This window comes from Achroia grisella, unplaced genomic scaffold (assembly GCF_030625045.1).
Source record: "Achroia grisella isolate CSIRO2021 unplaced genomic scaffold, CSIRO_AGI_Agris_v1 utg1086, whole genome shotgun sequence".
Taxonomy (NCBI): domain Eukaryota; kingdom Metazoa; phylum Arthropoda; class Insecta; order Lepidoptera; family Pyralidae; genus Achroia; species Achroia grisella.
Window position 1 is genome coordinate 2,219,117 of NW_026712572.1, and position 27,750 is coordinate 2,246,866.

Sequence of the window (27,750 nt, forward strand, 5' to 3'; positions counted from 1 at the left end):
ATATCGGTAAGTAATTTTATTCATATAGAGTTAACGTTGCTAATGTATACTTTAAGTATATAAAAAAGTGCGTCAAAGCACTGTCCAATGATATTCGATCGGAATTCGTTCTTAAAGCAGATCGTTAATTCGCGTGCGAGAAACATTAGTACCTCCGTATATTATGCAGTACAATGACATTGTGTATATAGGTATGACGTAACAGTCGAACGGGGACTGTTGGTCACACGGTCACCAGTACCAACCAGTCAGTATATATATTACCTGTCAAAATTACATATTTTCACATAATATATTGCACACTTAACACAATAATAATGTATTATCTTCAAAATTATATTTTTTAGAAAATCGACTCTAAGGCGTTTACTTTAGAGCAGTGTTTTCCAGCGTGCAACTTGATTGTTAAGGTAATTCGAAAATTGACTCTTTATTAACATTATATATGTGAATTCCAATTTTTTATTATATATTTTGTAAATTTACTTACAACCTATTATTTAAGTTTCTTAAGTGAACAATTTAATTTTTTAATATTATAATTGCATAAGAATTTTAGAAAGGATAAGATGAGGTTTTAAACCTAAAAAGGTTGGGAAACGCTGCTTTAGAGTCTTAATTGCAAAAAAAAAAATGTACTTTTGAATTAATGTAGTATTTTAAAACTTTATTTTTCAACATTGCAAAGTTTTCAGTTATTTAATGTGACAACCTGACGTCCCACGAGATTCAAAATTTTTAACATCGCTTATATAAACGAAGAGCATCTTGGTATTACAAAGCACATTATTTGTGGTACATACATACAATGAATTACAAATTGTTGATACTCCAATAAATACCTTTAAAATTTCTGGATGCTATAATGACAACTATGGATACTACAAAAGCATGTATAGTTAGACATGTATATATATAGGAGCGCGCTATATATGAAACGCTTTACAGCAACAACTATATACTTACTCTGGTATAGATAATGGCGCAACAGTGGTTGATACATTATTGTGCTGATTTGGACCCGCGACATAGACTGCAATAGTCACCTTAAAAGATGCATATTGAAGAAAATAAGAAGAATATTGAATGGACTTAATACAGTTTTCTAATATACCCATTGTACTTACTCTACATGCGGCGCGGTGCGTGTCTGCGCGGACCCGTGGTGGTGCTAACCGTGACGGAGTATGCAGTCAGTACTGACCGTGGCGGAGTTTGTAGTGTACTAACAGTGGCGGAGTAGCAGTGTACTGACTGTGACGGAGTTTACAGTGCACTGACCGTGACGGAGTTTGTAGTGTACTAACAGTGACGGAGTTTACAGTGTACTGACTGTGACGGAGTTTACAGTGTACTGACCGTGACGGAGTTTACAGTGTACTGACCGTGACGGAGTTTACAGTGTACTGACTGTGACGGAGTTTGCAGTATGCTGACCGTGGCGGAGTTTACAGTGTACTAACAGTGGCGGAGTTGCAGTGTACTGACCGTGACGGAGTTTGCAGTATGCTGACCGTGGCGGAGTTTACAGTGTACTGCCCGTGCGCGGCGTGTGTACTGCCCGTGCGCGGCGTGTGTAGTGCCCGTGCGCGGCGTGTGTAGTGACCGTGCGCGGCGTGTGTACTGACCGTGGCGCGGTGCGTGTCTGCGCGGGCCCGCAGGCGGTGCGCGCGCGCGTGCGCGGCTGACCGCGCGGCCGGCGTGCGCGGCGCGTGCGCGCGGTGCGCGGCGTGTGTACTGCCCGTGCGCGGCGTGTGTAGTGCCCGTGCGCGGCGTGTGTACTGCCCGTGCGCGGCGTGTGTACTGCCCGTGCGCGGCGTGTGTAGTGACCGTGCGCGGCGTGTGTACTGCCCGTGCGCGGCGTGTGTAGTGCCCGTGCGCGGCGTGTGTACTGCCCGTGCGCGGTGCGTGTGTGTCTGCGCGTGGCCCGTGCGTGCGCGCGCGCGGTGTAGTGACCGTGCGCGGCGTGTGCTGCCGGCGCGGCGCGCGCGGCGGCCGTGTGTGTAGTGACCGTGCGCGGCGTGTGTACTGCCCGTGCGCGGCGTGTGTAGTGCCCGTGCGCGGCGTGTGTACTGCCCGTGCGCGGCGTGTGTACTGACCGTGGCGCGGTGCGTGTCTGCGCGGGCCCGCAGGCGGTGCGCGCGCGCGGCCAGCTCCCGCTGCCGGCAGCGCAGCGCGCGGCGGCCGTGTGTATACTGACCGTGCGCGGCGTGTGTACTGCCCGTGCGCGGCGTGTGTAGTGCCCGTGCGCGGCGTGTGTACTGCCCGTGCGCGGCGTGTGTACTGACCGTGGCGCGGTGCGTGTGTGTCTGCGCGGGCCCGTGCGCGGCGACCGTGCGCGCGCGCGTGCGCCGTGTGTAGTGACCGTGCGCGGCTGCCGGCAGCGTGTGCAGCGCGCGGCGGCCGTGTGTATACTGACCGTGCGCGGCGTGTGTACTGACCGTGCGCGGCGTGTGTACTGACCGTGCGCGGCGTGTGTACTGACCGTGGCGCGGTGCGTGTCTGCGCGGGCCCGCAGGCGGTGCGCGCGCGCGGACCAGCTCCCGCGGCCGGCAGCGCAGCGCGCGGCGGCCGTGTGTATACTGCCCGTGCGCGGCGTGTGTACTGACCGTGCGCGGCGTGTGTACTGACCGTGGCGCGGTGCGTGTCTGCGCGGGCCCGCAGGCGGTGCGCGCGCGCGGCCAGCTGCGCCGTGTGCTGCCGCGCGGCGCGTGCGCGCGGCGGCCGTGTGTACTGACCGTGCGCGGCGTGTGTACTGACCGTGCGCGGCGAGTGTACTGACCGTGCGCGGCGTGTGAACTGCCCGTGCGCGGCGTGTGTACTGACCGTGCGCGGCGTGTGTACTGACCGTGGCGCGGTGCGTGTCTGCGCGGGCCCGCAGGCGGTGCGCGCGCGCGGCCAGCTCCCGCTGCCGGCAGCGCAGCGCGCGGCGGCCGTGTGTATACTGCCCGTGCGCGGCGTGTGTACTGACCGTGCGCGGCGTGTGTACTGACCGTGGCGCGGTGCGTGTCTGCGCGGGCCCGCAGGCGGTGCGCGCGCGCGGCCAGCTCCCGCTGCCGGCAGCGCAGCGCGCGGCGGCCGTGTGTATACTGACCGTGCGCGGCGTGTGTACTGACCGTGCGCGGCGTGTGTACTGACCGTGCGCGGCGTGTGTACTGACCGTGGCGCGGTGCGTGTCTGCGCGGGCCCGCAGGCGGTGCGCGCGCGCGGCCAGCTCCCGCTGCCGGCAGCGCAGCGCGCGGCGGCCGTGTGTATACTGACCGTGCGCGGCGTGTGTACTGACCGTGCGCGGCGTGTGTACTGACCGTGCGCGGCGTGTGTACTGCCCGTGCGCGGCGTGTGTACTGACCGTGCGCGGCGTGTGTACTGACCGTGCGCGGCGTGTGTACTGACCGTGGCGCGGTGCGTGTCTGCGCGGGCCCGCAGGCGGTGCGCGCGCGCGGCCAGCTCCCGCTGCCGGCAGCGCAGCGCGCGGCGGCGTGTGTATACTGACCGTGCGCGGCGTGTGTACTGACCGTGCGCGGCGTGTGTACTGACCGTGCGCGGCGTGTGTACTGACCGTGCGCGGCGTGTGTACTGCCCGTGCGCGGCGTGTGTACTGACCGTGCGCGGCGTGTGTACTGCCCGTGCGCGGCGTGTGTACTGACCGTGCGCGGCGTGTGTACTGACCGTGGCGCGGTGCGTGTCTGCGCGGGCCCGCAGGCGGTGCGCGCGCGCGGCCAGCTCCCGCTGCCGGCAGCGCAGCGCGCGGCGGCGATGCGTCCATCCTCTCTCGAGCGCGCGCCAGTCGCCCGACAGTCGCCGACAGGCCGCCGCGTACTCGCGCTCCATCGCCTCCCGCTCCTATCGCACCCACAACAAACCGACACGATGAAATTGTAAGCCTAATTTACACTACGCAAAAAGTTACCACGCATTATTTCAGTGAAATGTATTGCGGGTAATTTTCAGTTACTTAACGCCGCCATGTTCTTGGTTTCACTATACATACTAAATAAAGAAATCATTGCATATAATAAAACCATTAACTAAGTCGTAAAATTTTTACGTCGTCGTAAAACATTTTTTCCCATAAACGATTAGTAAGCGTAAACGAACGCAAATCTCGTTTACCAATTGACAACATCGGAGCGATCGTCTCGATCGGCTTACTAGACGCAACGTAACGGACTCATCAACCAGTCGACGAATAAATTAATTTATCTGTGAACTAGTTTAATTGTTCACGCCTAAAAAACAGTTTAAGAAAACGATTTGTTCATACGTCGCCCACGTCTAGCTTGCACCACAAATAGTCCTAAATATTGCGCTTAAATCTTATTGCACAATGTAAATTAGGCTTTACACAGTCACACGAAACGAGTGTTTATTTATATTTCAATTAAAAAGAGCAACACATAATTTTAAATTTATGAATCTGCATCTATTTCCATCACGATTGATTATTCAAAACTTGTAATGTTTATTTGAATGTATTCCGATTTACATTTCACACGAAACGACCAAATATTGTTTATTAAAAATGTTATTTAATAATAACATTTTTAATAAACAATATTTATATTGGTATCCTTCGAAATTTGAAATCCTCATTTATATATGGGAACTCTTCTAACTTATTTGCTTAGCTTATCATTATATTTAGTTTGTTTTGTAAGATGTTTTAATTGTTGGTTGCGATTAAAAGTAAAATTATAGGATAAGAGGCATAATACCATGAGTGATGTACAATCGAACGAAATAGGTTTTTGTTTTAGTTTACAACTGTACCACTAGATGGCGTTGATAAGTTTTATTCATTTTTCTACATCTCGATGTTCAGATTTCATTTTGAAGCGGTATAATGCGTTTTGATAATTTTAATAAATTTGAAAATATATAATTAGCGGTGGGGAAGGATTTCTGTAGTTTAATTAAATAACTACCCTAATCCAAGTACACCCTTCGGGATTCGTAAATAAGCTTATCGAAGGTATCAGATGACAACATGATGTCGTAGTGGTGTACCTGTATACAGTCGACAGTTACCACTTACCATCAGGTGGACCGTTAACTTGTTTACAATTCGGCTTGTTTAAAAAAAAATTGATAGACAGCTCACCTCGTCTAACTTGCGTTGCGCCTGCAGCAGTTCTTCCCTCTCTGCGTGCCAGCGACGTTGCCGCTCTTCCTGCTGGAGCAGAAACTGTTGTCGCTCTCGCTCTAACTCCGCACGCTGGGCTTCTATCCTCTCGCATCGTATCTCACTCTCCAGGTCTCTGTTAACACACATTCTATTATTATTACAAGCACAATAGTTTGGGATGGATGGAATTTGGATGTTGAAAACATCATTAACAAATAAGTCCAGTGTTTACATACAAACTTTATATTAAAAATTCATAGCTTATAGATTGCTTCGTTGATCTAGCAGTTTAACACACTGCTGTACATACGATGGTCGCAGGTTCGGTTCCTCGCACGGTACAAACATTTGTATTCATGAATACCATTCTGGGTATTGGTCTGGGTGTTTTCTATGTGTATTATGTATGTAATCGTCTAAATTTTCACTCTTCTATCACCAACCCCTATTTTTAAATAGCCATATTAATTTGTATGGCAAAATAAGGTTTAGCAAAACAGCTAGTAAAGAGAAAGGTGGATACAAACGAGAGCGTGGTGTTGAGGTTCTCCGTGCTGGCGGCCAGGTCGGTGGTGGACCAGGACAGCAGCGACAGCCGCGACAGGTTCATGTTGGAGGCGCTGCCCTCCTGCCGCAGCTTGGCCGCCTCCGCCGGGTCGTTGTACCGGAACATGTTCGTGCGGCCTAGCAGCAGGATGCAACCTGCACACGAATATATCTACCATAATATCATCATCTGCTTCTTCCTTATCCCATTTATTTGGGTTCGGCGTAATATGTTTTTCGCTTCCATTCATCCCTGTTTGCAGTCATCGCGTTATTTACTTCCTTTCTTACCATATCATCTTTCACACAGTCCATCCATCTCTTTTTTGGCCTTCCTCTGCCCTTATCTACCATAATATATTTGTATAAATTCACTATTTGTTACTGTACTCTTGTTCTTTTATTAATTTCATATTCTCTGTTAATTTTATAACGTGTTGTGTTGCCTTTATATGTAGTGATGTCAAATTAAAAAAAATTAGTCTGTTGTTATTTGTGTCAGTGGCTTAGTACGTGGTTTATATTGATTCTATTTATATATAATCAGCCTTGGTTTTCCTTTAATAAATAAATAATACATACCGTCACCATTGCCTTAATAGATGGGGTACTCAAATCATTGGTCTAAAGTGTGAGATATGGTGTCAGATTGAACAAAATTTAAATAGTTAAAAAAAGCACATTTATTATTGTCTCTAGTTCCCCATGAGCTCAGGGGTAAAGCACTTTCGGTGCTTAATGAATGCTCTTTTTTTCGAAATATTTCAAAGCCGTTGGCCACAGCTGGCCTTTGCAATTTCACGGAACGATAGGAGGCGATTGCAGATGGCCTCCAAACCCGCGCAAGGACTGCCTAACGGATACGACTTTATCTGAGCGCGTCTGGGTTCGAATCAGCGGCTCAGATCGTCGTATTTTCTGTTTCCATTTGAATTGTACGAGACAATCGACCGAATGGGAGTTAGTGTAGGTGTGTTAATACCTTCAGTGATGTGGAGAGGTGCACAGGCGCCTCGGTTAGCTGCAAGGGCCTGAGGTGTAACCGCGGGGGCGTTTACATCTTCAAGAAAAGTTCGAGAACTTGGCTTGCGTCCCCACCTTCTCAAGAAACAAAGCGAAGGGGTCCGTACACTAAAGCGGGCCAACCTCGTCGTAGTGTCGGTGGACTGACACTGCGGTCCCGCGACGGTCGCTCGTCGTGACAGTATCCGCTCGTCTCTCGGGGCCGGGCGGGTCTCGTCTCGTCTCGTGGGAGGGGAGCTAGTGTCGTAGTCGTACCCTGGCTCAGCTTGGCGGGCCCGTCGAGCAGCACGGTGTTGAGCCAGCAGCTGGCGCCGGGCGCGGGCAGCAGCGTGGCCTCCCCGCGGCGCAGCACCACGCGGCAGTGCAGCGCCAGCACGCCCGCGCCCGCCACCACGATGTCCGCCGCCGGCGACAGCGACGACGTGCCGATCACAGTCTCGCCCTCCTACGCACCCCACGCACCACACACACCACACGTCATGAACTCGGAACATAACAACAAATACTGAGCGTACAAAGAAATCCTAAACGGTACCTACAGTTTGAAAATCCAATATTGTTCATTTCTCCTATCCAAAAAGGTAAAAAAACATTTAGGCCTATTTTAACAACACATTCTTTTTGCCAATTTCTTTCAAAAGTTTGCTTCTTCAATATAGATTTCATAATGATAGAACTCTTCCTAGATTATTTCTAAAACTACTAGTAACTTGAATTTTCAAAGTAACAATCATAATTTGATTGTATAGTATTATCAAGGTATAATATCGTGTAAACTAAGTGCATATATCACTTAAAATTTCAATTTCATTCTAATCATTACCTTGAGATGGTACAGCGTCACTCCAGTGGATAACAAGTTGTCATCAATGCCGACCAGATGCGGCATATCCGAGTCCAGCACCACCCCGAGCCCACTCTTCCTCAGCCCCAGCGCCTTCTGCTCCTGCAGAATCTGCTGGGTCTCCCGCCACTTCTCCGTCCATTTTTCTGTGAGGACCTTCTCTTGGGCTTCCTTCCGTTGCAGGGTGGCAAGCATACCTGGTTCCGTTTCGATAGGATCCTAAAAGAATAAGTAGAGCATTACAAATATATATATATATAAAGACAAGTTTTTTTTAATATATAAATAAGCTTGGACAATTAACACAACACCATCTAGTTGCACGGTAAGCAGAGCTTATGTTATGGGGCTACTGCTATAAGTACTTAGATATCTTTTTAAAAGTTAATACTAAACTTTCTGTGTCTCTGTATCCTGCTCTATTATGTACATATAAATTCAATGTTGTAATATATTATACTTATTTATATAGAATTTACAAACTAAGCAGATCATTCGTCATGAGCACTAAACAAATGATAGAAATATTTAAATACCATTTTGTAAATACAGAAATAACCCATACAAACTACACAGACTAAGTGTTTCTATAAAAATATATACTCATTATTCGGATAGTCGCGGGTTCGATTCCTTGTGATAAATCTATCCAAATCATCAATTATTGACAGCGTGGTCGGTTACCAGGCCATCAAGACATACATTGTTGTTTTTTTATATAGCATAGGGGACAAAGCAGCTTGCGGTTCACCTGATGGTAAGTGATTACCGCCGCCCACGAGCATCCGCAATGCCAGAGGAATTGCAAGTATGTTGCCGGTCATTTAAGAAGGAATATGCTCTTTTCTGTAAAGTCACAAAAACGTATGGGTTCGGATATATCATTGTAAGGTGATTCGAAATGAGGTTGCGCGTCGCAAAAAATTCTAGCAGAATGCACGATGGACGATCGCCATTCATCCAATGATCAAAATGATATTTTAGCTTCTGGCGGATAAGTTGCAAGACCAGGGGAATTGCAAGTGCTTTGCCGGATTCTAATAAAGTCTAACAACTTACGGTATTATGGGCTATCTGCGCTCGTAGCTTCTCGATCTCCTCGCGCAGCTCGCGGATGAGTTTCACGTTGGGATCCTCGTTGATGGTCGGCTTGTTGATGATGTTCTTCGCTCTGTTCGCGTACCGCAGCGTCGACAGCGTCTCGCCGTAGTTGCAGTCCGCCGGGGATATCTACCAACGAACGAACACCACTTAAATAAACTTACAAGAGTCATACGTCATACTCGGGAATGGGTGCTGCTTGTGTTGGGACTTGATGGTCGGCTTGTTGATGATGTCGGTAACTATCTCGCTATTTGATAGTTGGATGCCTTGATGACAAAATTCTAAAAATCTCCTCGCGCAGCTCGCGGAATTCTGATCCTCGTTGACAACATTTATATAAGAGCATCTCGCGCAGCTCGCGGAAGTTTCGTTGGGCTCTTGTTGATGATACCTCTTGAGATGGTTTCAGATTATGATTATATACAGGTTGGTTATTTTTGTGTTATAGATATTTATTTTAAAGAAAATTTTAACAGATTCTACAGAATTAGTGCACACAATATACCTAATATCTTGGATGAGATAAATTGGAATCCTAATCCTTATTAATGTGTATTTATTTAAAAGAGCAACACAAGTTTTTTTGCTCCTTCTTGTAATGAGTCAGATTTCCGAATGTGTAATATTGGTAGAATGAAAAATATGACTATTCAAAACTGCTTATATTAAATTTATTTTAATAAAGATTATTTCTATTTCTATGTTAATTGACTAAAAAGAAAAAAATATTGAAAGGACACAAAGAAGTAAATAACTGTTATCTCTGGCAAATGCGCTATGTCCCGAGCCATAATATAAAATAAAAAAGTAAATAATCGTATTAGTACAGATGTGGTCGAGTTGACTTACCGCTGCAATCATGATGGTCTTGGAGTTGCCGCCGAGCGAGTCCTTCAGGAGCCATGTCAGCACCGAGTCGCGGTACGGGATGAATACGTTCTTCTTGTTGTTTTTACTGCGGTCTGGTTAAACAATTTACAACATTAAGTACCACATGCTTTAATCTTTTTTCACGATCTTTTATAATAGTACATACACATTATTCAAAAAAGGTATATGCCGAGGAGATATAATATGGCTATAGAAGACTATGGAATGGATCCTATGGAAAATTTCTATAATAATTAAGGTCGATGTATTTTGAAGAATAGAGAACGTGAGTTGCGATTCCAAGGGTGGTTTGGAATGGATCACAAATTTTCTAATTTTTGTTTGACAATAATAGACCTTATGAAAATTTCATATATTTCTTTATATTCTTTATAATTATAATTCTTTAAGAAATTTATTTAATTGATCATCTTTTTATCTATAGAGAACTTTGCCAATTATAACTTTAAAAATTATTTCATATATTTTTTTACAATTCTTTTCTCATCTATTTATAATTCTTTAAGAAATTTATTTAATTGATCATCTTCTTATCTACTGGCGCCCCGCCAGAGCAAACCGTAACCGTAGACTTTGCTAATTATAACTTTAAAAATTATTTCATATATTTTTTTACAATTCTTTTCTCATCTATTTATAATTCTTTAAGAAATTTATTTAATTGAACATCTTTTTATCCACTAGGGCCCCGCCAGAGTAAACTGTAACCGGAGATTTTGCTAATGATAGACCTTATGCACTTGCTTATAACGTTTATTTCAATTCTTATTTAAGAAATTTATTTCATATTGTTCATCTCTTCCACTGGTGCCCCGCCAGCGTAAACCGTAACCGCAGACGGATGTATCCATTATCATCAATAAAAAAAACAGCAGGTGTGTTCGTTTGCCTTGATTACGGTAGATAAAAGTTTAAGTTCATATGCTAATGTTTATCAACGTGGATACTGTTGAGAAACTCTTTGATATTAATATATTTACTGATTTTTTTATTATTTATTAATAAAAACTGTAAAAATAAAATTATATAATATGTCACTTCACTCTGTCTTTCATTACCGTTAAAACATATTTCCAGTTATAATTATATTAGATATGTCTACAACAGATACCTGCGGGCTGTTGCTGCTGATGCGAGGAGTCTGCGAGCGCGGAGATGACGGACCCGAGCGTGACGAGCGACTTGTTGATGTGCGCGCCCTCCACCAGCCGCTGCCCGGTGGCGCCCGTCGCGTCTGCACGCTCGCTACACGCCGTATAATAATAATAATAATAATAATAATCTCAGGACAATTCACATAGCGCCATCTAGACCCAAGTTAAGCTAACTAAAGCTTGTGTTATGGGTACTAGACAACTGATACAAATACATAGATAATTTTTTTTTCGTAAATACATACATATTATACATAGAAAATACCCAGACCGATACAAACAATCATACTCATGAATACAAATGTTTGTGCCGTGCGAGGAATCGAACCCGCGACCATCGGATGTAAATCGTCGTATCGGCCGTCGTATACTTTCAAATATTAATTAATTTATTAATATAAAGAAAAATTCTATAAATAAAAGTATGATGGTTGCGGGTTTGATTCCTGGTATGCTGTCTGTTCCTCTGTGCCGAACAAATATTTGTATTCATAAGTATGATTGTTTTTATCGGTCTGGGTGTTTTCTATATAACATATGTATCTATTAAAAAAAAGTCTATGTATTTATATCAGTTATCTATTACCCATAACACAAGCTTTAACTAGTTTAACATGAGTCTAGATGGCTACTAGATGCATTTACGACCTTCCATAAATTGCAGTTATTGAATCTACACTTATTGCGCTGTGTGAGAAGGGGAGATGCAAGGTATTATGGAAGAAGCGCCATTTTTAAAGCTAGAAGCTTGAAACTTATTTGTTTAAGTTGTTGAATATAAATAATAATGACATTCAAAGTTCGTAAAAATTTTACCCTTAAGAGAGCAAAATAAAATAGGAGATGAAAGTATTTATGCAAATTCGACATTTTTGACTGGCTCAAATAGTTTATAAACTGTTTGAGCCAATTTATATAAAAATTATAAAAAACCTTACTAATTTTATAAATGTGAAAGTAACTCTGTCTACTGAAACTACTAATGACTTTTCACTACTTCACGCGGATGAAGTCGCGAGTACAGCTAGTTATTATATGTCTCACCTCCCGGCCAGGTCGACCAGGTGGACCTTGGAGACGGTCTCGCTGGGCATGTTGTTGTGGCGCAGGTAGCTGGCCTGGACGAACGTAATCGTGAAGATCGCGTGCGAGCGAGACGACACGTCGTTCATCTGCGTCGACGCTGTTGTCCTTTGAAGGTTGCCGCGGTGCATGCACTCCTATACAAATACAAATAGAGTGTTTATTCAAATAAACTAAGCACTTTTGAATAGACACATTTTTATATTCTAGCACATATTCGGAACTCTGACTAATAACAAGAATAATAGAATAGAAATAATCTTTATTCAAATGAACTTAATATAAGCATTTTTGAATAGACATTTTTTTTTAATTCTACCACTCATACAGATCACAAGAAGAATGAGCAAGAAAATTGCGTATTGCTTTTTAATAGACATAGAAATAGAAATAATTTTTATTCAAATAAACTTAACACAAGGAACTTTTGAGTAGTCATATTATATTCTATCACTCATTCGGAACGCAGATTCATCACAAGAAGAATGAACAAAAAACATGCGTATTGCTCTTTTAATACAGATAGAAATAGAAATAATCTTTATTTAAATAAACTTAATATAAGCACTTTTGAATAGTCATATTTTTGATTCTCTCACTCATTCGGAAATATGACTCATCATAAGAAGCATGAGCAAGATACTTGAACTCTTTTAAATAAATGTAACAAATAAATACACATTAACAAGGATTAGGTTCCAATTTAACTATACATATGAACATCTAAGATATTAGCTATATTATAATAATAATATATAATATAATAATATCTCAGGACAATTCACACAGCGCCATCTATAGTCGTATTTTTAATTAGACGAAGCTAACTGACAGTAGCTAATGTCACGTTATGAAATAATGTTGCCATATTTAAAGTAATAGTGATCTCAGTTCTCGGTCAGATGAATGAACAATGAGGTGAATAGATCCTTGGAAACTACAAAATAATATTATTTCGCTGGGCATGTTGTTGTGGCTCTGATATAAGCTGGTTATGTAACTACAATCAGTATTTGACGGCTTATGAAGATCGCGCTGCGAGCGAGACGACAACGTCGTTCATCTGCGTCGAGCGTCGGTCGTCATTTTGTTCGTAATTCGGCTTCTAACCTCTGGTCTGATGCACGAATGCTTTTTTTGCGCTCACACTGTTTTGTTATTGTTTTTGATAAACTGTTGTGTTTGTTGTAATAGTGTATATTGTATATTTTTATATTCGTACCAATATTTGGATGGATCTGACTCATGTCAAGAATAATAGAATAAAATAGAAGAGACCAATAATCTTTATTCAAATGAACTTAATACAAAATAAACACTTTTGAATAGTCATCATTTTTTTTAATTCTACCACTCAAAAAAATAATGTAAGAAGAATGAGCAAGAAAATTGCCTGTCTACATTTTTAAAAGACATAGAAATAGAAATGAACAATTTTAGTCTCAAATAAACTTAACACAAAACACTGTTTCAAAGATAAATTATTGTCAATTTTTCAGACAGATTTATAATTAATGTCACCGAAAAAACAATGATTTTTGCTCTGATGATGAATAAAAACAAATTTTGTAATAAGCCAAGTTTTTTATTTTTATTTAACTATATTATGTTAATATTTTAACATCTATAGTTTTGATTGATGTATTGTAAATAGGACAGTCTTTAAAGTTTCAAGAATTTTTTTCTTCATGTTTCAAATACTCTGTATTCAGTATAGGTAGACAAGAGGAACATAGTTGTCGAAAACTTGTTTATGAATGAAAAATGAACACTTTTGAATAGTCAATTTTTGAACTCATTACCGGATATATGACTCATCATAAGAATTGACAAGACTTGAACTTTTAAATAAATGTAACAAATAAATACCATTAACAAGGATTATTCAATTTACTATCATATGAACATCTAAGATATTTTTTATATTATTATAAAAATAATAATACAATAATATCTCAGGACAATTCACACTGCGCCATCTAGTCCCAAGCTAAGCAGAGCTTGTGTTATGGGTACTAGACAACTGATATAAATACATGAATACATATTTTTTGTAAATAAATACATATTATACATAGAAAACACCCAGACCGATACCAACAATCATACTCATGAATATAAATGTTTGTACCGTGCGAGGAATCGAACCCACGACCATCGGATAGTAAAGCGGTGTGCTAAACCACCGAGGCTGTCAAATGTGCACTAATACCGCAGAATCTGTTAAAATTTTCTTTAAATAAATACCTATTAAACAAAAATATCCTACCTGTATATCATCGTAATCTGAAACGAGATGTTTGGACAAGTCCTGCACATACGGCCCGAGTTTGGGATGCTCCCGGACCCTGAGGGAGTGGCCCGCGTCGGTGGCCAGCAGGTCCTTCACGCGCTCGTTGTAGATCTCCAGGTAGCTGACCTCGGTGCGGTACGAGGCCCCGGACTCCTTGCCTGCCGCCACGCGCGAGAACAGCTGACGACAGATCCGGGGGATCAGACCTTGGTACTCCTGGGAAGAAATTAGAAATGCATTAATGGTAATAGTAATGTAATAGTTGGAAGGCCTCAGTGGTCTAGTTGTTTAACACGCCGCTTTATTTCAGAAGATCTCGGGTTCGATTCCTCAGACGGTACAAACATTTGTATTCATAAGTATAATTGATCGTATCGGTCTGGGTGTTTTTTATGTATATTACGTATGTATTTAAAAAAAATGTCTAAGTATTTATATCATTGACATTATAGATTATTTTATTTTAATAAATTTAAAAAATTGCATGCCCATAAATTAGGGCAATTAAACAGTCGCCAATAATATGATTGATGATGACATATTGTCTAATATCTAACTCTATAATACGCAAATAGAATTTCTTTTCATTTTAAGCATTTGTACTAAACTTTAAAGACTTTTTTTAATAAGGAGTAACTTAAGCTACTTTTTCTTTAGAAAAAAAAAGTTAAATTCCACGCAGACGAAGTTGTGGGTACAGCTAGTATATAATAAGCTCTGCGTACCTTCTGCTTATCTATTATTATTATTATTATGTTTAATATGTACAACCACAAACATTCAGTGCGGAAACCTAACCACCACTTCCGGAAGTGTTACAACAGTGCGAGGAATCGAACCCGCGACCATCGGTAATCAAGCAGTATGGTTCACCGCTAGACCACCGAGGCCGTTTATCTATAAATCATCGTGTACACATAATAATCAGAAGAGTATAATATAGCAGGTATCAGAGCGGTTTAACTGATATGCCAGATATAAACATAGTGATCCGATAATAAAAACAAAATGATTTAGTTATTTTTAAACTTTCTTCTTAACACGAACTAAATCAATGGCAAATAAAGGTATTTACCTCTCGCGACGTTTCGACTTTACTTGCCATAAAATTAGTTCGTGTTAAGACCCGATTAATAATATAAACAAAATGATTTATTCAATCTGTATTCAACCTTAAACAAATTGAAGGAGGTTATCAATTCAATTGCATTATTTTTGTTACTTCAATACACTTTTTTACGAGAACCGATTTTGATTTTTTATTAATAGCCTGGCGCTTACTGTGTGGTACCATATAATTTTTTATTTTTTTAGGATACGACATTAAAAAATAAATACAACCCTACATTTTCATCCGCCATCAAATTCTATAATATTTTTTAATAGCGATATCTTACTAATATTATGAACGCGAAAGTTTGTGAGTATGGATAGATGTTTGTTTCTTTCACGTGAAAATTACTGAACGGATTTTGATGAAACTTTCCAGTCTTCTTCTTTCGTTTTAATGGCATGTATTTTCCCTAAAATGTCACAACGACTTTTGCGCATTCTGTCGCATTTTTTAGATCTTCCTTTGTGCGGGACGTTGGGCACAAACGACAGGTCAATAGATGGGCCGTAGTCTGGGATGGCTCTCCGCAGTCACAAGCCTCCCTTGAAGCGACACGCCATTTTACCAGGTTATACCTGCAGCGGGTCATCTGGGTTCGCAGTCAATAAATAATACAAAAAATAATAAGAGGCTGGTAACAGCTATTTAAAAGAGCAACACACAAGTATCTTGCTCGTTCTTCTTGTGATGAGACAGCTTTCCGAACGTGTGGTAGATAAAAAACAAATTATTATGACTATTCAAAAGTGCTTAAATTAAGTTTATTTGAATAAATGGTTTTCTATTCTATTCTATTCTATTCTACAGCCCAAAACGCTTATTAAAAAAAAACAGAGAGATGAGACGTGGATATACTCACAGACGAGCCCATCATGGTGAATGTCTTCCCGCTGCCGGTCTGTCCGTACGCGAACACGCACGCATTGTAACCCTCGAAGGCACTGTCGATCACGTCCAGGCCAAGGTCTGCGAACACCTGCCAAAATAATACCAAAAGTCAAAAACATTTCTTTTCGGACTACTCTGTAATGCTGTTAGCCGTAGCTGGCCTTTACTGCTGTTAGCGAGTGCAGATAGCACTCCAAAATAAAGGAAAGACTTAAGGAGCGGCTGAAGGCCAACTCCCGCCTGACGGATACGATTTTGTTCTGAAGGCAACGCTAGGGGTTCGCACCTCGGCTCAGTTCGTCGTGATCGATCGATGTTTCGATCCCGGTTTGAATTGGACGGGGGCTCGATCGGCGGGGAGAACATAAATAAATAACCCTGGACAATTAACACAGCGCCCTCCAGTCCCAAGGTAAGCAGAACTTGTGTTATAGGTACTAGACAACTGATACAAAGACATAGATATTTTTCGTAAATACATACATATATAGAACACACCTAGACCGATACAAACAAAAATATCTTGCCACCGACCATCGATGTAGAGATATGAACATAATCGACACAGCGACATCTAGCTTTGAAGGACTTAGATGGCGCTGTGTGAATTTTCCAGGGTATATGGGGAACAAGCAGAACTTCTTTTAATCTCCCTAGAACGAGCATATTTTCTATTTTAATTGGTAATTTGTTCTGCAGTTATATTTTTTAATGAATATAAATAGCTTTTCCTTATTTTTGTTTTATTATCGAAGAGATTATTCTTTTGTAGCAATTAATGTATATATTTATTAAGAGGGTTGATCTTTCTTGAAAATCGATAGTACTAAACTGTGTATATTTAGTAGTAAGAATATTCTCTCAATTACATTTTTTTTTTTTGGAAAATGTCGTAGCTGGCCTTTAAACCGCTTACGTTCTGCAAAACGTACTATGTTTCTAATGCAAAAATATCTTCACGATGTAGAGATTCTTACAATCAAATTTATATATATTAGCTTAAACAGCATATTTTCTATTTTAATTGGTTTTGTTCTGCAATTAATGCAATAAATAGATTACAAAAGATTCCTGATTAATTAAGAGGGTTGTTCTTGAAATCGTGCTTGATATCATAAATCTAATTATACAGTTCTAAATATCATAGATATTACAATCAAATTTATATATTTGTAGATTAGTTTCAATTTCATGAATAATACAAAAGAACCTAAACAAATAGCAGCGATGAGTAATCATAAATCTAATTATACAGTTCTTATCATTATATATATATATATATATATATATATATATATATATATATATATGACTAGCGACCCGCCCCGAGTTCGCACGAGTGTACTTGTAATTCTTACAAATATTATAAATGCGACAGTAACTCTGTCTCGATTTCACGCCATAATTACTGAACCGATTGAAATGAAATTTGGTACACAGATAGTCTGGACCCTGAGAAAGGACATAGGCTATTTTGTAATGTGAAAAAAGGGTTGCAAGGGGGTTGAAAGGGGAGATGAAAGATTGTAAATGTTGTAAGGTGAAGTATCGTTATTTTTAAAGCTAGAACGATGAAACTTTTTTATTAGGCCTTTATTAGGTGAGATTATTAAATATATTTTCATTATTTGGTCAAGTTATTTTATGCGGACGAAGTCATGGGTACCACTATTATACATATAAACCTTCCTCTAGAATCACTCTATCTATAGCCAAAAACTGCATTCAAATTACTGCTTCACTGCCGTTGTTAGCAATAGTTGTTCCTGCATAGGATTTTTCATTTAAAAAAGACACTTAACAATGCAAAGCATCTGTTAAATCATACTTATTCAGCTAAGCTTATTACTGACTAAACGATTAATTGAATGACGAGCATGCATGGCAATAGTTGTTCAGGCACGGGATTTTCATTTAATGTTAGACATAGACACCTAGTCTTATCTTATTTTTATTTCTCTATTGTTAACTACCGTGTGTAACACCATTAATTATAAATGGTAAAGTCAATAATCATGTTTCTTTATCTAAGGCATTGAGAGTAATTTGAAACGAAACGGCAGAGGTTAGAGCCTAAATAATCTTTGTGACGTTGATAAGTAGATTGATGGATGGAATTGAAAGCTATATAAGTACATAATGTATAAACTGGGTTAAAATTCCAAAGACAACGGTTGTATGGGCTTAATGTATTAAATTACTGTATGCCAGGGGCATCATTTGCACAAATTATTAACAAAATTAAATTTACTAAAATGAATAAAATGACCACAGTTGTGTTATTTTTTGGTAATAGTATTAAATTAGACTCTTTGCCTTTCCGTTACGGATAAATAAAACAAAAAAATCAGTTGAATTTCTTATCAGTTTTTCTCAATTGAATCTGTATACTGAACTGGGCGGTAGGAAAAAAGTATTAATACAAATTTGCTTTCATAATCGGCTAAAATGTCCTACATGAATAAATAATTTTTGATTTTGGTTGCGTAGTTTCAAAGATATAAGCGAACAGATATCTGAAGCGACTTCATTGTATACTATGAAAAGATTTTACGATAACGATATTATTGAGTGTACGTTTGCGATAACACGTGTGTTTTATCATTATCACCTTGATATTGCGTAATTATATGGCGCACTATATGTTAATTGGTGTAGTTACTTATAGCTAACCATAATATAGCACTTTTTTTTAACCCTATAAGAATTATCTCCAAAGGCCGTCTCCCCATCAGAGAATAGACGAGGGGTGTATAAAAAACCACACAAAAAAAAAATATAAAAATTACATTTCAATGTTTAATTTATAATTCACAAAGCAAAGACGCGGTCGCTGTCTGTCCGTCCCTATGTATGCTTAAATCTTAAAAACTACGCAACGGATTTTGAAGCGGTTTTTTTAGATAGATAGAGTAATTCAAAAGGAAGGTTTATATATATAATACATGTACACCCGTGCGAAGCTGTGGCGAGTAGCTAGTAAATAATATAAGTAATCCCAGAGATATAAAAATTTACATTTCAAGTTATCTGGGGAAACAGTATGACAGCGAGCTATTTTACAAGTAGATATAATGGGTCTCGTAATTCAGCTCGTAAAAATAACGTGCGCAGTTCAGATACAATTATCCACGATTATTCATGCGTCTTCAGACTCGTAAGTAAACCGGGTAACCGAATTTACGTCATCCTTTATGTGAGACAGTACGGACAAGGTCACGAGCATTGTATTCTTACAACAAATATTGAATCCAGTTTGATTTCTGTTGTATTTCACGGCCTCGGTGGAATAGCGGTTTAGCACACCACTATTCTTCGCATAGTCGCGGGTTTGGTTTCTCGCACTGTACAACATTTGTTTTCCAGAGTATGTTTTCTATTTTTACGTGTATTAAAAAAAATGTATTCTAATATATTTGACAGTGGTTTAGTACCCATAACGAGCTCTGCTTAACAAGCTAAGCAATTCCCTGAAAAATTCACACAACGACAAATATAATGTTTATATTAATATGTGATTTAGCAAAAATTTTTTTGCGAAAATTGCGTGGACAGTGGTATAAAGTTTTTGTTCTTGTTACGTTTAAAACACACAAACACACAAAAATATACTATTTTCTTTCCAGTTTGTAACAATAGAACATTGATTAATATTAATAAATGATAAGTTGGAACGCAACTTAAAACTTAAATGAGATGTGCGTGGAATCGAACCCGCAAACATCGGTATTAAGGCGCTGTGTACTCACCTGTTCCTGCGACGCGTAGTGCTGGTCCCCGCTGTCGTACGACCAGTACGAGTGGTCGAATGTGAAATCTTTATACTTCTCCCGGTTGGCGTCATTTTGCTCTTTGCTATTCTATAACACGAATACAACAAATCAATACTTGATAACTTGAACCTCTAAACTAAATTTTGACCTAGGGAATGCAACTGTATGTACTTTATACAGGAACTAGCTTTTGCCCGCGGCTTCGCTCGCGTTAATTTATACCCTTAGGGGTGGAATTTATCAAAATCCTTTCTTAGGGGATGCCTACTGTCTCAGCCCGATCAGTTTAAAATTAACAAAGTTTCATACAAACTTTCATCCCCTATTTTGTCCCCTTGGGGGTAGAACGAATCAAAATCCTTTCTTAGCGGTGCCTACGTCATAACATCTACCTGCATGCCAAATTTCAGCCCGATCCGTCCAGTGGTTTGGACTGTGCGTTGATAGGTCACTATGTCAGTCACCTTTGAGTTATATATACATATATAGATGAGAATCTTAATCTTATTAATATTATAAACGCGAAAGTCTGTGAGTATAGATGGATGTTTGTTACTCTTTCACGCAAAAACTACTGAATCGATTTTGATGAAATTTTTAAGGATTAAAACTTGTAAATCAGAATAACATATAGGCTATAAAATTTAAAAACCGCTGGCATAGCTAGTATTTAATAACTTGAACTCAAAATTATTATTATTATTCTATTTATTCATTAAACCAGAATTGATGGGTGAAACAATATTTTCACAATAAACATTAACAAACATCCATACACACATCATATACTTTCGCTTACAGAAGGTATTATGCTGAAGATGTAGACATAATTTAAAACTCTGGATATATAAAAGGAAAAATAATAAAAAAATATTTAGCGTGACTCGTTATTTACAATTATATAAAATATCTTGAACTACCTACTCGCCCCGGCTTCGCACGGGTGTACATGCATTATATATATAAACCTTACTCTTGAATCTCTCTATCTATTAAAAAAAACCGCTTCAAAATCCGTTGCGTAGTTTTAAAGATTTTAGCATACATAGGGACAGACAGACAGCGACAGCGACTTTGTTTTATGCTATGTAACTAACTACTCGCCCCGGCTTCGTACGGGTGTACATGTATTATACATATAAACCTTCCTCTTGAATCACTATATCTACTAAAATAAATCGCTTCAAAATCCGTTGCGTAGTTTTAAAGATTTTAACATACATAGGGACAGACGGCGACAGCGACTTTGTTTTATACTATGTAATGATAATCACCGTATTAATGAATTAATACAGTGATTATCATTATATATATAAAACAAAGTCGTTACATAGTATAAAACAAAGTCGCTGTAAACCGAATTAATATCAATGAAAGGATGAGAAATTTCTAATTAATATGTGACATGTATTATATTATCAAGTGAATTAAGAATAGATAGTGTAGGTTGTGCATGATGATTGAATAGGTACTTTTCATTCATATAAAGCGCATTATGTAGTCATAAAATCAGGGTTGCCACTCGATCTGATATTTTATGACTACAAAAATAAATATATTTTTCCATATGTATTCAAATTGGCTTAAACGCAACATTGGCTCGAAGATCGTATTTTTGTGAAATCGTATATGAAATCCCCCCGAATAATTGACCGCGACTTAACGAAATATATATATATGGGGGAAACTTAGGTTAATTTTTTCCACACAAGTCTAGACACAAGTCACAATCAGTCATTATTTTAGATAATCTGCATAAAGGGTACATTAGTTGTTAATTCTTGCGTTGATTTCAAACTTCCCTTCCCAAAACGCCCCTTCTTCACCCGTGTGTACATGTATTTTATAAACATTCCTCTAGAATTACTTTATCTATTTAAAAAACCTCTTCAAAAACTATTTTAAAGATAGCATAAAGAACGGACAGACAGCGACAGCAACTTTGTTTTATACTATATAACGATTTATTTATTTACTTTTACATGAATGAATAGAGATAAAATGTTATAACAAAAATCCCTGCACTAACCTAAAGGCATGCTTCGCAGGAATCAGAAATATATTAGTACATAAACTTTAACTTAATACAGACTCTAGTTCAACTAGGTACAAAACTAGCCAATATTTACATGAGAAAATATATTATACTATGTAATGATATGACAACCCTAAGCCACGATGCAAATAAGAATGTAGTGTTACTACGCCAGTTTAAGTCAGGGCGGTCGATGACGCGTCATGCATGTCCTGTAGGTACTTTGATTTGTCTTTATATCCTTCCTATCTACATATAGTGTATAACTACTTGACTAAAAATAGATAATGTATAATACACGAAACTGTACAGCCATTTTCATGAACGTCTAGCTTTTGCCTCGGCTTCTATTTTCGCGCGTTAAATCATCCACTTAGAGGTGGAATTTATCAAAATCCTTTCTAAGGGTATGCCTACGTCATAGTAGCTTTATGCATGCAAAGTCTCAGCCCGATCGGTTTAAAATTGACAAAGTTTCATACAAACTTTCATCCCCTATTTTGTCCCCTTGGGGGTAGAACTAATCAAAATCCTTTCTTAGCGGTGCCTACGTCATAACATCTACCTGCATGCCAAATTTCAGCCCGATCGGTCTAGTGATTTGGGCTGTGCGTTGATAGATCACTGTCAGTCACCTTTGAGTTATATATATTTAGACTACTGATTATAATTGTTTCCTTATAAAAAAAATACAACAGCTATGCTGGTGGTCACTATATTCTGCCTAAATTAATTTAAAAACGTATCTGTATTTGTAATAATGTAAAAGCTCAATTGAAAAGAATAGGAGCTGAGTTTCTTGATAGATTACTTATCTTGAAATCACTCCGAACCAGAAAGAAATATTTGTGGAATTTCATTAGGTTTTGACAATACTGACTTTCAAAACTATATGTCAGACTATTCTATATAATAAAGATTTAGATAAGGAAAGTAATGTAAGGAAAGTGTGCTTAACTGCTATACTAATATGGTTGTTTATCCATTGGCAACTTAAGTTTGAGGAAGTAATAAAATTAAATCACTGAGAACCTACAAAGTAGTAGCACTAAAATACACAAATACACTATTTAAACTATGCCAACACAGTTGGATGGAAACATATGGGTTAGATATACCCGACACAAAGTCTACATGTCTAAGTTATGAAAGTTCTCTCCCGTCTAACAAGAATATCTGAACTCTATATATTGCATTATATCTGACGTCTAATAAGAATATCGGAAATCTCAGATGTCTCCGTACAAAGTTCAGACACACTCATTCAAAGTCTTCAATAATAATAACAATCCAAGACAATTTACACTGCACCATTTAGTCCCAATTTAAGCTTTTACTAGGGATACTATAGTTTAGTCTAATACAAGTACATTTTGCATAGAAACAGTCATACCCATGAATACAAATGTTTGTATTGTACAAGGAAAAGAAACCTAAAGTCATTGGCAGTAAGGTCTACCAGTAATGCCATCAATGTTTCTATAATGTTACAGGTTACATCATCAGAGGATGCTACTGCAAATGTTACTAATATTATAAATGCGATTGTTTGTAAGTATGGATGTTTGTTACTCTTTCACGCAAAAACTACTGAACCGATTTTGGTGACATTTTACAGTAATATTGCTCATACATCAGAATGACATATAGGCTATAAATGTCACGCGAGTGAAACCGCGGGCACAGCTAGTACTCAATAAATACAAATGTTTGTACCGTGCGAGGAATCAAATATGCGACTATCGAAAGCAAACTGCTAAACGGTCGAGGCCATATAACATAAAGCATCTGGTGAAACCTGTACTTACTTTCACTGTGAGCAATCTGGTCTTCTTGCCATCCATCTGGACAATCAATTTGGCGCTCATATCCTTCTCTCTGTAACAAATTATTATTTATTAGATCAATCTTCCTCTATAATATCCCCATTTGGGATCGAACGCTTTTAGAGAAGCCATAGGAGATACCGAGATGTTTGTATTTACATATGTACTATGGTTGTCTAAGAGTAAGTGATATGCTTGATTAAAGAAAGAAAAAAATTGCTTGTTGTAGAAAATATTTATTCAGAACTTAATCATACTAAATACAGACAAACTATTATGGATTAAAACACATTTATATTTTAGAATCATGTTTTTTAATATGAATGCTTGTATTGAGGCTTACATAGAATGATTATATTTTAGTACCCTACATATTTGACTTTTTTGATAAAAACTTATATTGAGGGTGACAATTATTGTTATAGAACACAAACAAAAAATCATGGAGCCAGTTGGAGGCTTCAAACCAGATGTGACCATACATAAAAGAAGAAAACATAATTGGAAATATAGACTTAAAAATTGTAAATAAAATCAATACTATACAAGACTTTTGTAACATATGTTTCATGTTATTTTTCAGTTATTAAATATCTATCTGAGTAGATAGTGTTGTAGCAGTATCACTAGTTCTTCTACACATCATAGAAATCATACAAGGAGTTGACAATGTGAGAAATCTCATTATCTATATATAATTTTCAATGGAAAGAAATCATATTTGTAAAATGCAGTTTGTTTTTAAATTATGCATTGTTAGATGTAATAATGTAAAATCTAACATGTCACAGCAGGTCACACAGCAATTGGAAACAAATTTCTTTACACATTAATTTTAAACATTTATGAACATCAAATTCTTTATATTATAGTTTTTCCCTAACATCCAGTTCAGTATATAGAGGCTATTGAGAAGAACTGGCAAGAAACTGAATTGAATATTTTATTTATTATTTTTAAAAGCCAGTTTATTTACAATGTCTATTTATATAGGTGCCTATGTCTAACATTAAATGAGAATCCTGTGCAATAACAAGTGCCATGCACAAGTATCATTCAAGGAATTGTTTAGTGAATAATAGGCTTTGCTAAGTAAATATGATTTAACAGTTGTTTTGACTCAAAACTTCATTCACATTAAAGAAATAAGTTTAATCTTAAGAATATTAGAATTATTCAAATATAGAACTAAAAACATTTGAACTGCTCCAATAAAAGGGAATTAAAAAAAAGGTATTAGGGTTTATTTTATTTTGTCATGTTTATATCATTTTTCTGTGACTTGAACATTATTAATAATAAATAACTAAATAAAATAATACTATTGTAGTGTTTTAAAAATATAAAGGTGTCTCAGGTTGGTATTAGGATTGTATTTTTATTGAAAATAAACATGCCCATGTAATTTACAAGTGTACAGTGCAGTTATTTATTTAAAAGAACATTTCATACTATAACTATATGATTTATTTTAGGTTCTCATTGTCATAAGGGTCATAATGTACTGTTACCAATATGTTTTGCTACTATTTTTTTACTTTTAATATAATATAATTATTATACAATACACTCTTATATCTCATATCATATCTGAACAATAATGTGAATCCAACCAAAGTATTTGCATTCAACAATAAACAAAGAGTGTTTGTGAATGACTGGCATGTTGACAAACAAAACATCAAGTGGACATTCTCCAAAAACGTCACACAAAGGTGGACAATTACTCTCAATGTGGGTCATTCTTTTTTATATTTTTTTCGTCAACTTTCATCTAAATCACCCGGCCGAGGTACAGTTGCGCTCTAAATACAACTGAACCGTGAAAGTCATTGCCACTTTATATATGACATCACTATTTTTTTTTTACTTCCAAATCTCAGAATTAAATTGTAAACATGCCTAGTTATTGTCTATATAATTAGTCGATAATGTCGTAATGCCTTTGTAGAATAACATGCAACATGCCATATAATTATCAAATAATACAGACACAAGTTTGTTTCGCAAATGAAAAGTAAAATCTTGGGACACAATAAACATTGGCTTTAAATGGTGAATTCTGATTGGAATAATAACTTACCTTTGATTGAATGGGCGAACCCTTACAGCGACTTTTACCGAAGCCATTGTCAAACATTATATTGCTAATACAATTATTTTATACTAAAATTACATAAAATTAAAGGAAAACGACACCATAAAACAACTTGACATTTTGTTTTTCATATACACAGATTTTGTATTTCGATATGTCAATTTGATAGCACAGAGCTGAAAGTTAGGTGACAGCTGCCAACTGACAATGTTGCAATGAATTAAATGTGAAGACTATAAACATTCTAGAAGTAGTAATTTAGTTTTCACTAGAATGCCAACCGCCACTTACTGTCACCATTAAGACTTTTTAAATCAGTCAAAAAATAATTTTCCTTTGGTTCTTTATCCTTTATTAAAAAGACAAAGGGAAAAGCGCCCATACAGCCATCCAAGAATGACTTCTGTTATTTGACAGTGAAAGAATTCACTCCTTGAATGACCTTTATAAATTGTCAGTTTTACAAATAGCTGATTGTTGATTGATCGAATAGCTTCAAATCTCTTGAGGTTAGAATATTTTTTTCTTTAGTTTTCATTTTACATATTATCATTTAAATATTAATAATAGGTAGTAAATTATTTAAATGTTTATCTAATAATTCGTTTACATTTGTATGTTTAACACTGATACGTTAACTCTAACTACAAAATTGTCTCAATGACACTTGGATCGTTACATAATAATTAACAATTTCATTTTGCAGTAAATAATTCGCCAACATGTCCGAGACTCCGAGCCGGCCCATGAAATTCCCGTACACCTTCACTGCTAAGATTGCGCAGTTCCCACTCAAGTACTACGTACAAAACCAATGGATCTGGCGTTATTGGTTGATCGCTATTGGTGTCTCCACACCTGTCTTCTACAAGATCCACAAATTGGGTACATATTTTTGACATATTATTCTTATATAAAATATTTTAAACATTACGATTGCACTAGAAACACAAAATGTCTACCCAGAGTCTATTCTGTATTGAGCTGTTGTTTCATACATAAACTCTGGTTACTCAGAAGGGTGAGATTATGCGAAATTACAGAATAACATATATATTCATGACATCTTAATCCTGTAGAGTGGCTACACAAGTGGTATTATGGGTGTTACCTAGTAATTTGAAGTCCATGGTGCTGTTCATATATATAGGCGACAGTTACCACCTACCATCAGGTGGGTCACCTGCTTGTTTGGCAATCAAATTGCATAAAAAAGATCCTTTAATAAATTGTAACTAGCTTTAGTAATCAAAGACAAGTCACAAATTGCCAGTCTATTCGGAATCAGCTTTTGAAAAATAAACTATATATTAATTGATTGCTGCATGCTATAATGCGCAGCATTCTTGATATGGCTATAGCAAATTGATTCGGAACCACTCTGTCTCCCTAGTATAAGATTAATATATAAGTATGTAGTAAGAATAAATAGCTAAGTGTAAAATATTTTCTTGTCTTTTCATTTAAATCAGGACTGACATATAGAGTTCTAAAAGAATTCCTATCTCTGTAAAAGATTTTTTAGTTCATTTGGAATCTTTTCCACATGCACAAACATCACACATTCTAGAAGTTGTGCAAATTTAACATTTGAAATATTATTCTCTCCTTACAGCTAACTCACCTGAGAATGTTAGCAAATGGGCCGAGATCAGGAGGAAGGAGGCTGCCGAACACCATTAAATTATTAGTAAAATAATCAAGTGTATAAGAGGGAAGTTCAATACATATAAATTGTTTTAAGTTATCAAGTAAAATCATGTCTTAGATTCATTGTTTTATTGTTTAATCCTCTAATTAACTCCTCACACAAATTAAGGGTATATAAGTTTCATTTGTAGCTATTAAATGAATGAATAGATTGTGATACTCTGTTTTAAAGGCTGACATGATGCAGATGGTGAGCTAGGTAGATAAGAGCTACAAATTGTTTATTTTTTTATTTTATGTCTC

The 27,750-nt window shown here is 38.1% G+C and overlaps 2 protein-coding genes across 3 annotated transcripts in view; one reads left to right on the forward strand and one right to left on the reverse strand.

Moving 5' to 3' along the window:
• LOC131843482 (kinesin-like protein Klp98A) overlaps positions 1–25,836 on the reverse strand; it is a 41,177-nt gene extending 15,341 nt beyond the window's left edge. The window contains exons 1-14 of the mRNA XM_059192153.1: positions 25,783–25,836; positions 23,682–23,751; positions 19,815–19,925; positions 16,037–16,153; positions 14,040–14,279; positions 11,732–11,907; positions 10,639–10,778; positions 9,492–9,604; positions 8,598–8,768; positions 7,518–7,757; positions 6,950–7,139; positions 5,653–5,827; positions 5,102–5,258; positions 3,670–3,843 (exon numbers count right to left, since the gene is read on the reverse strand). Of these exons, the coding sequence (XP_059048136.1) occupies positions 3,670–3,843; positions 5,102–5,258; positions 5,653–5,827; positions 6,950–7,139; positions 7,518–7,757; positions 8,598–8,768; positions 9,492–9,604; positions 10,639–10,778; positions 11,732–11,907; positions 14,040–14,279; positions 16,037–16,153; positions 19,815–19,925; positions 23,682–23,751; positions 25,783–25,829 (2,121 nt within the window). The 5' untranslated portion in view covers positions 25,830–25,836. The remainder of the gene's footprint in view (positions 1–3,669; positions 3,844–5,101; positions 5,259–5,652; positions 5,828–6,949; positions 7,140–7,517; positions 7,758–8,597; positions 8,769–9,491; positions 9,605–10,638; positions 10,779–11,731; positions 11,908–14,039; positions 14,280–16,036; positions 16,154–19,814; positions 19,926–23,681; positions 23,752–25,782) is intronic.
• Positions 25,837–26,198: 362 nt separating this feature from the next.
• On the forward strand, positions 26,199–27,566 carry LOC131843661 (uncharacterized). Of its 2 annotated transcripts, none has more exons than XM_059192351.1 (3): positions 26,199–26,306; positions 26,504–26,682; positions 27,413–27,566. In XM_059192351.1, exons 2-3 carry the CDS (start codon positions 26,520–26,522, stop codon positions 27,478–27,480), a joined length of 231 nt encoding a protein of 76 aa, XP_059048334.1. In that variant the 5' UTR covers positions 26,199–26,306; positions 26,504–26,519; the 3' UTR covers positions 27,481–27,566. The 2 variants fall into 2 exon arrangements, with proteins under 2 accessions (XP_059048334.1, XP_059048342.1); XM_059192359.1 differs by having other exon boundaries at positions 26,280–26,367.
• Positions 27,567–27,750: the final 184 nt, after the last annotated feature.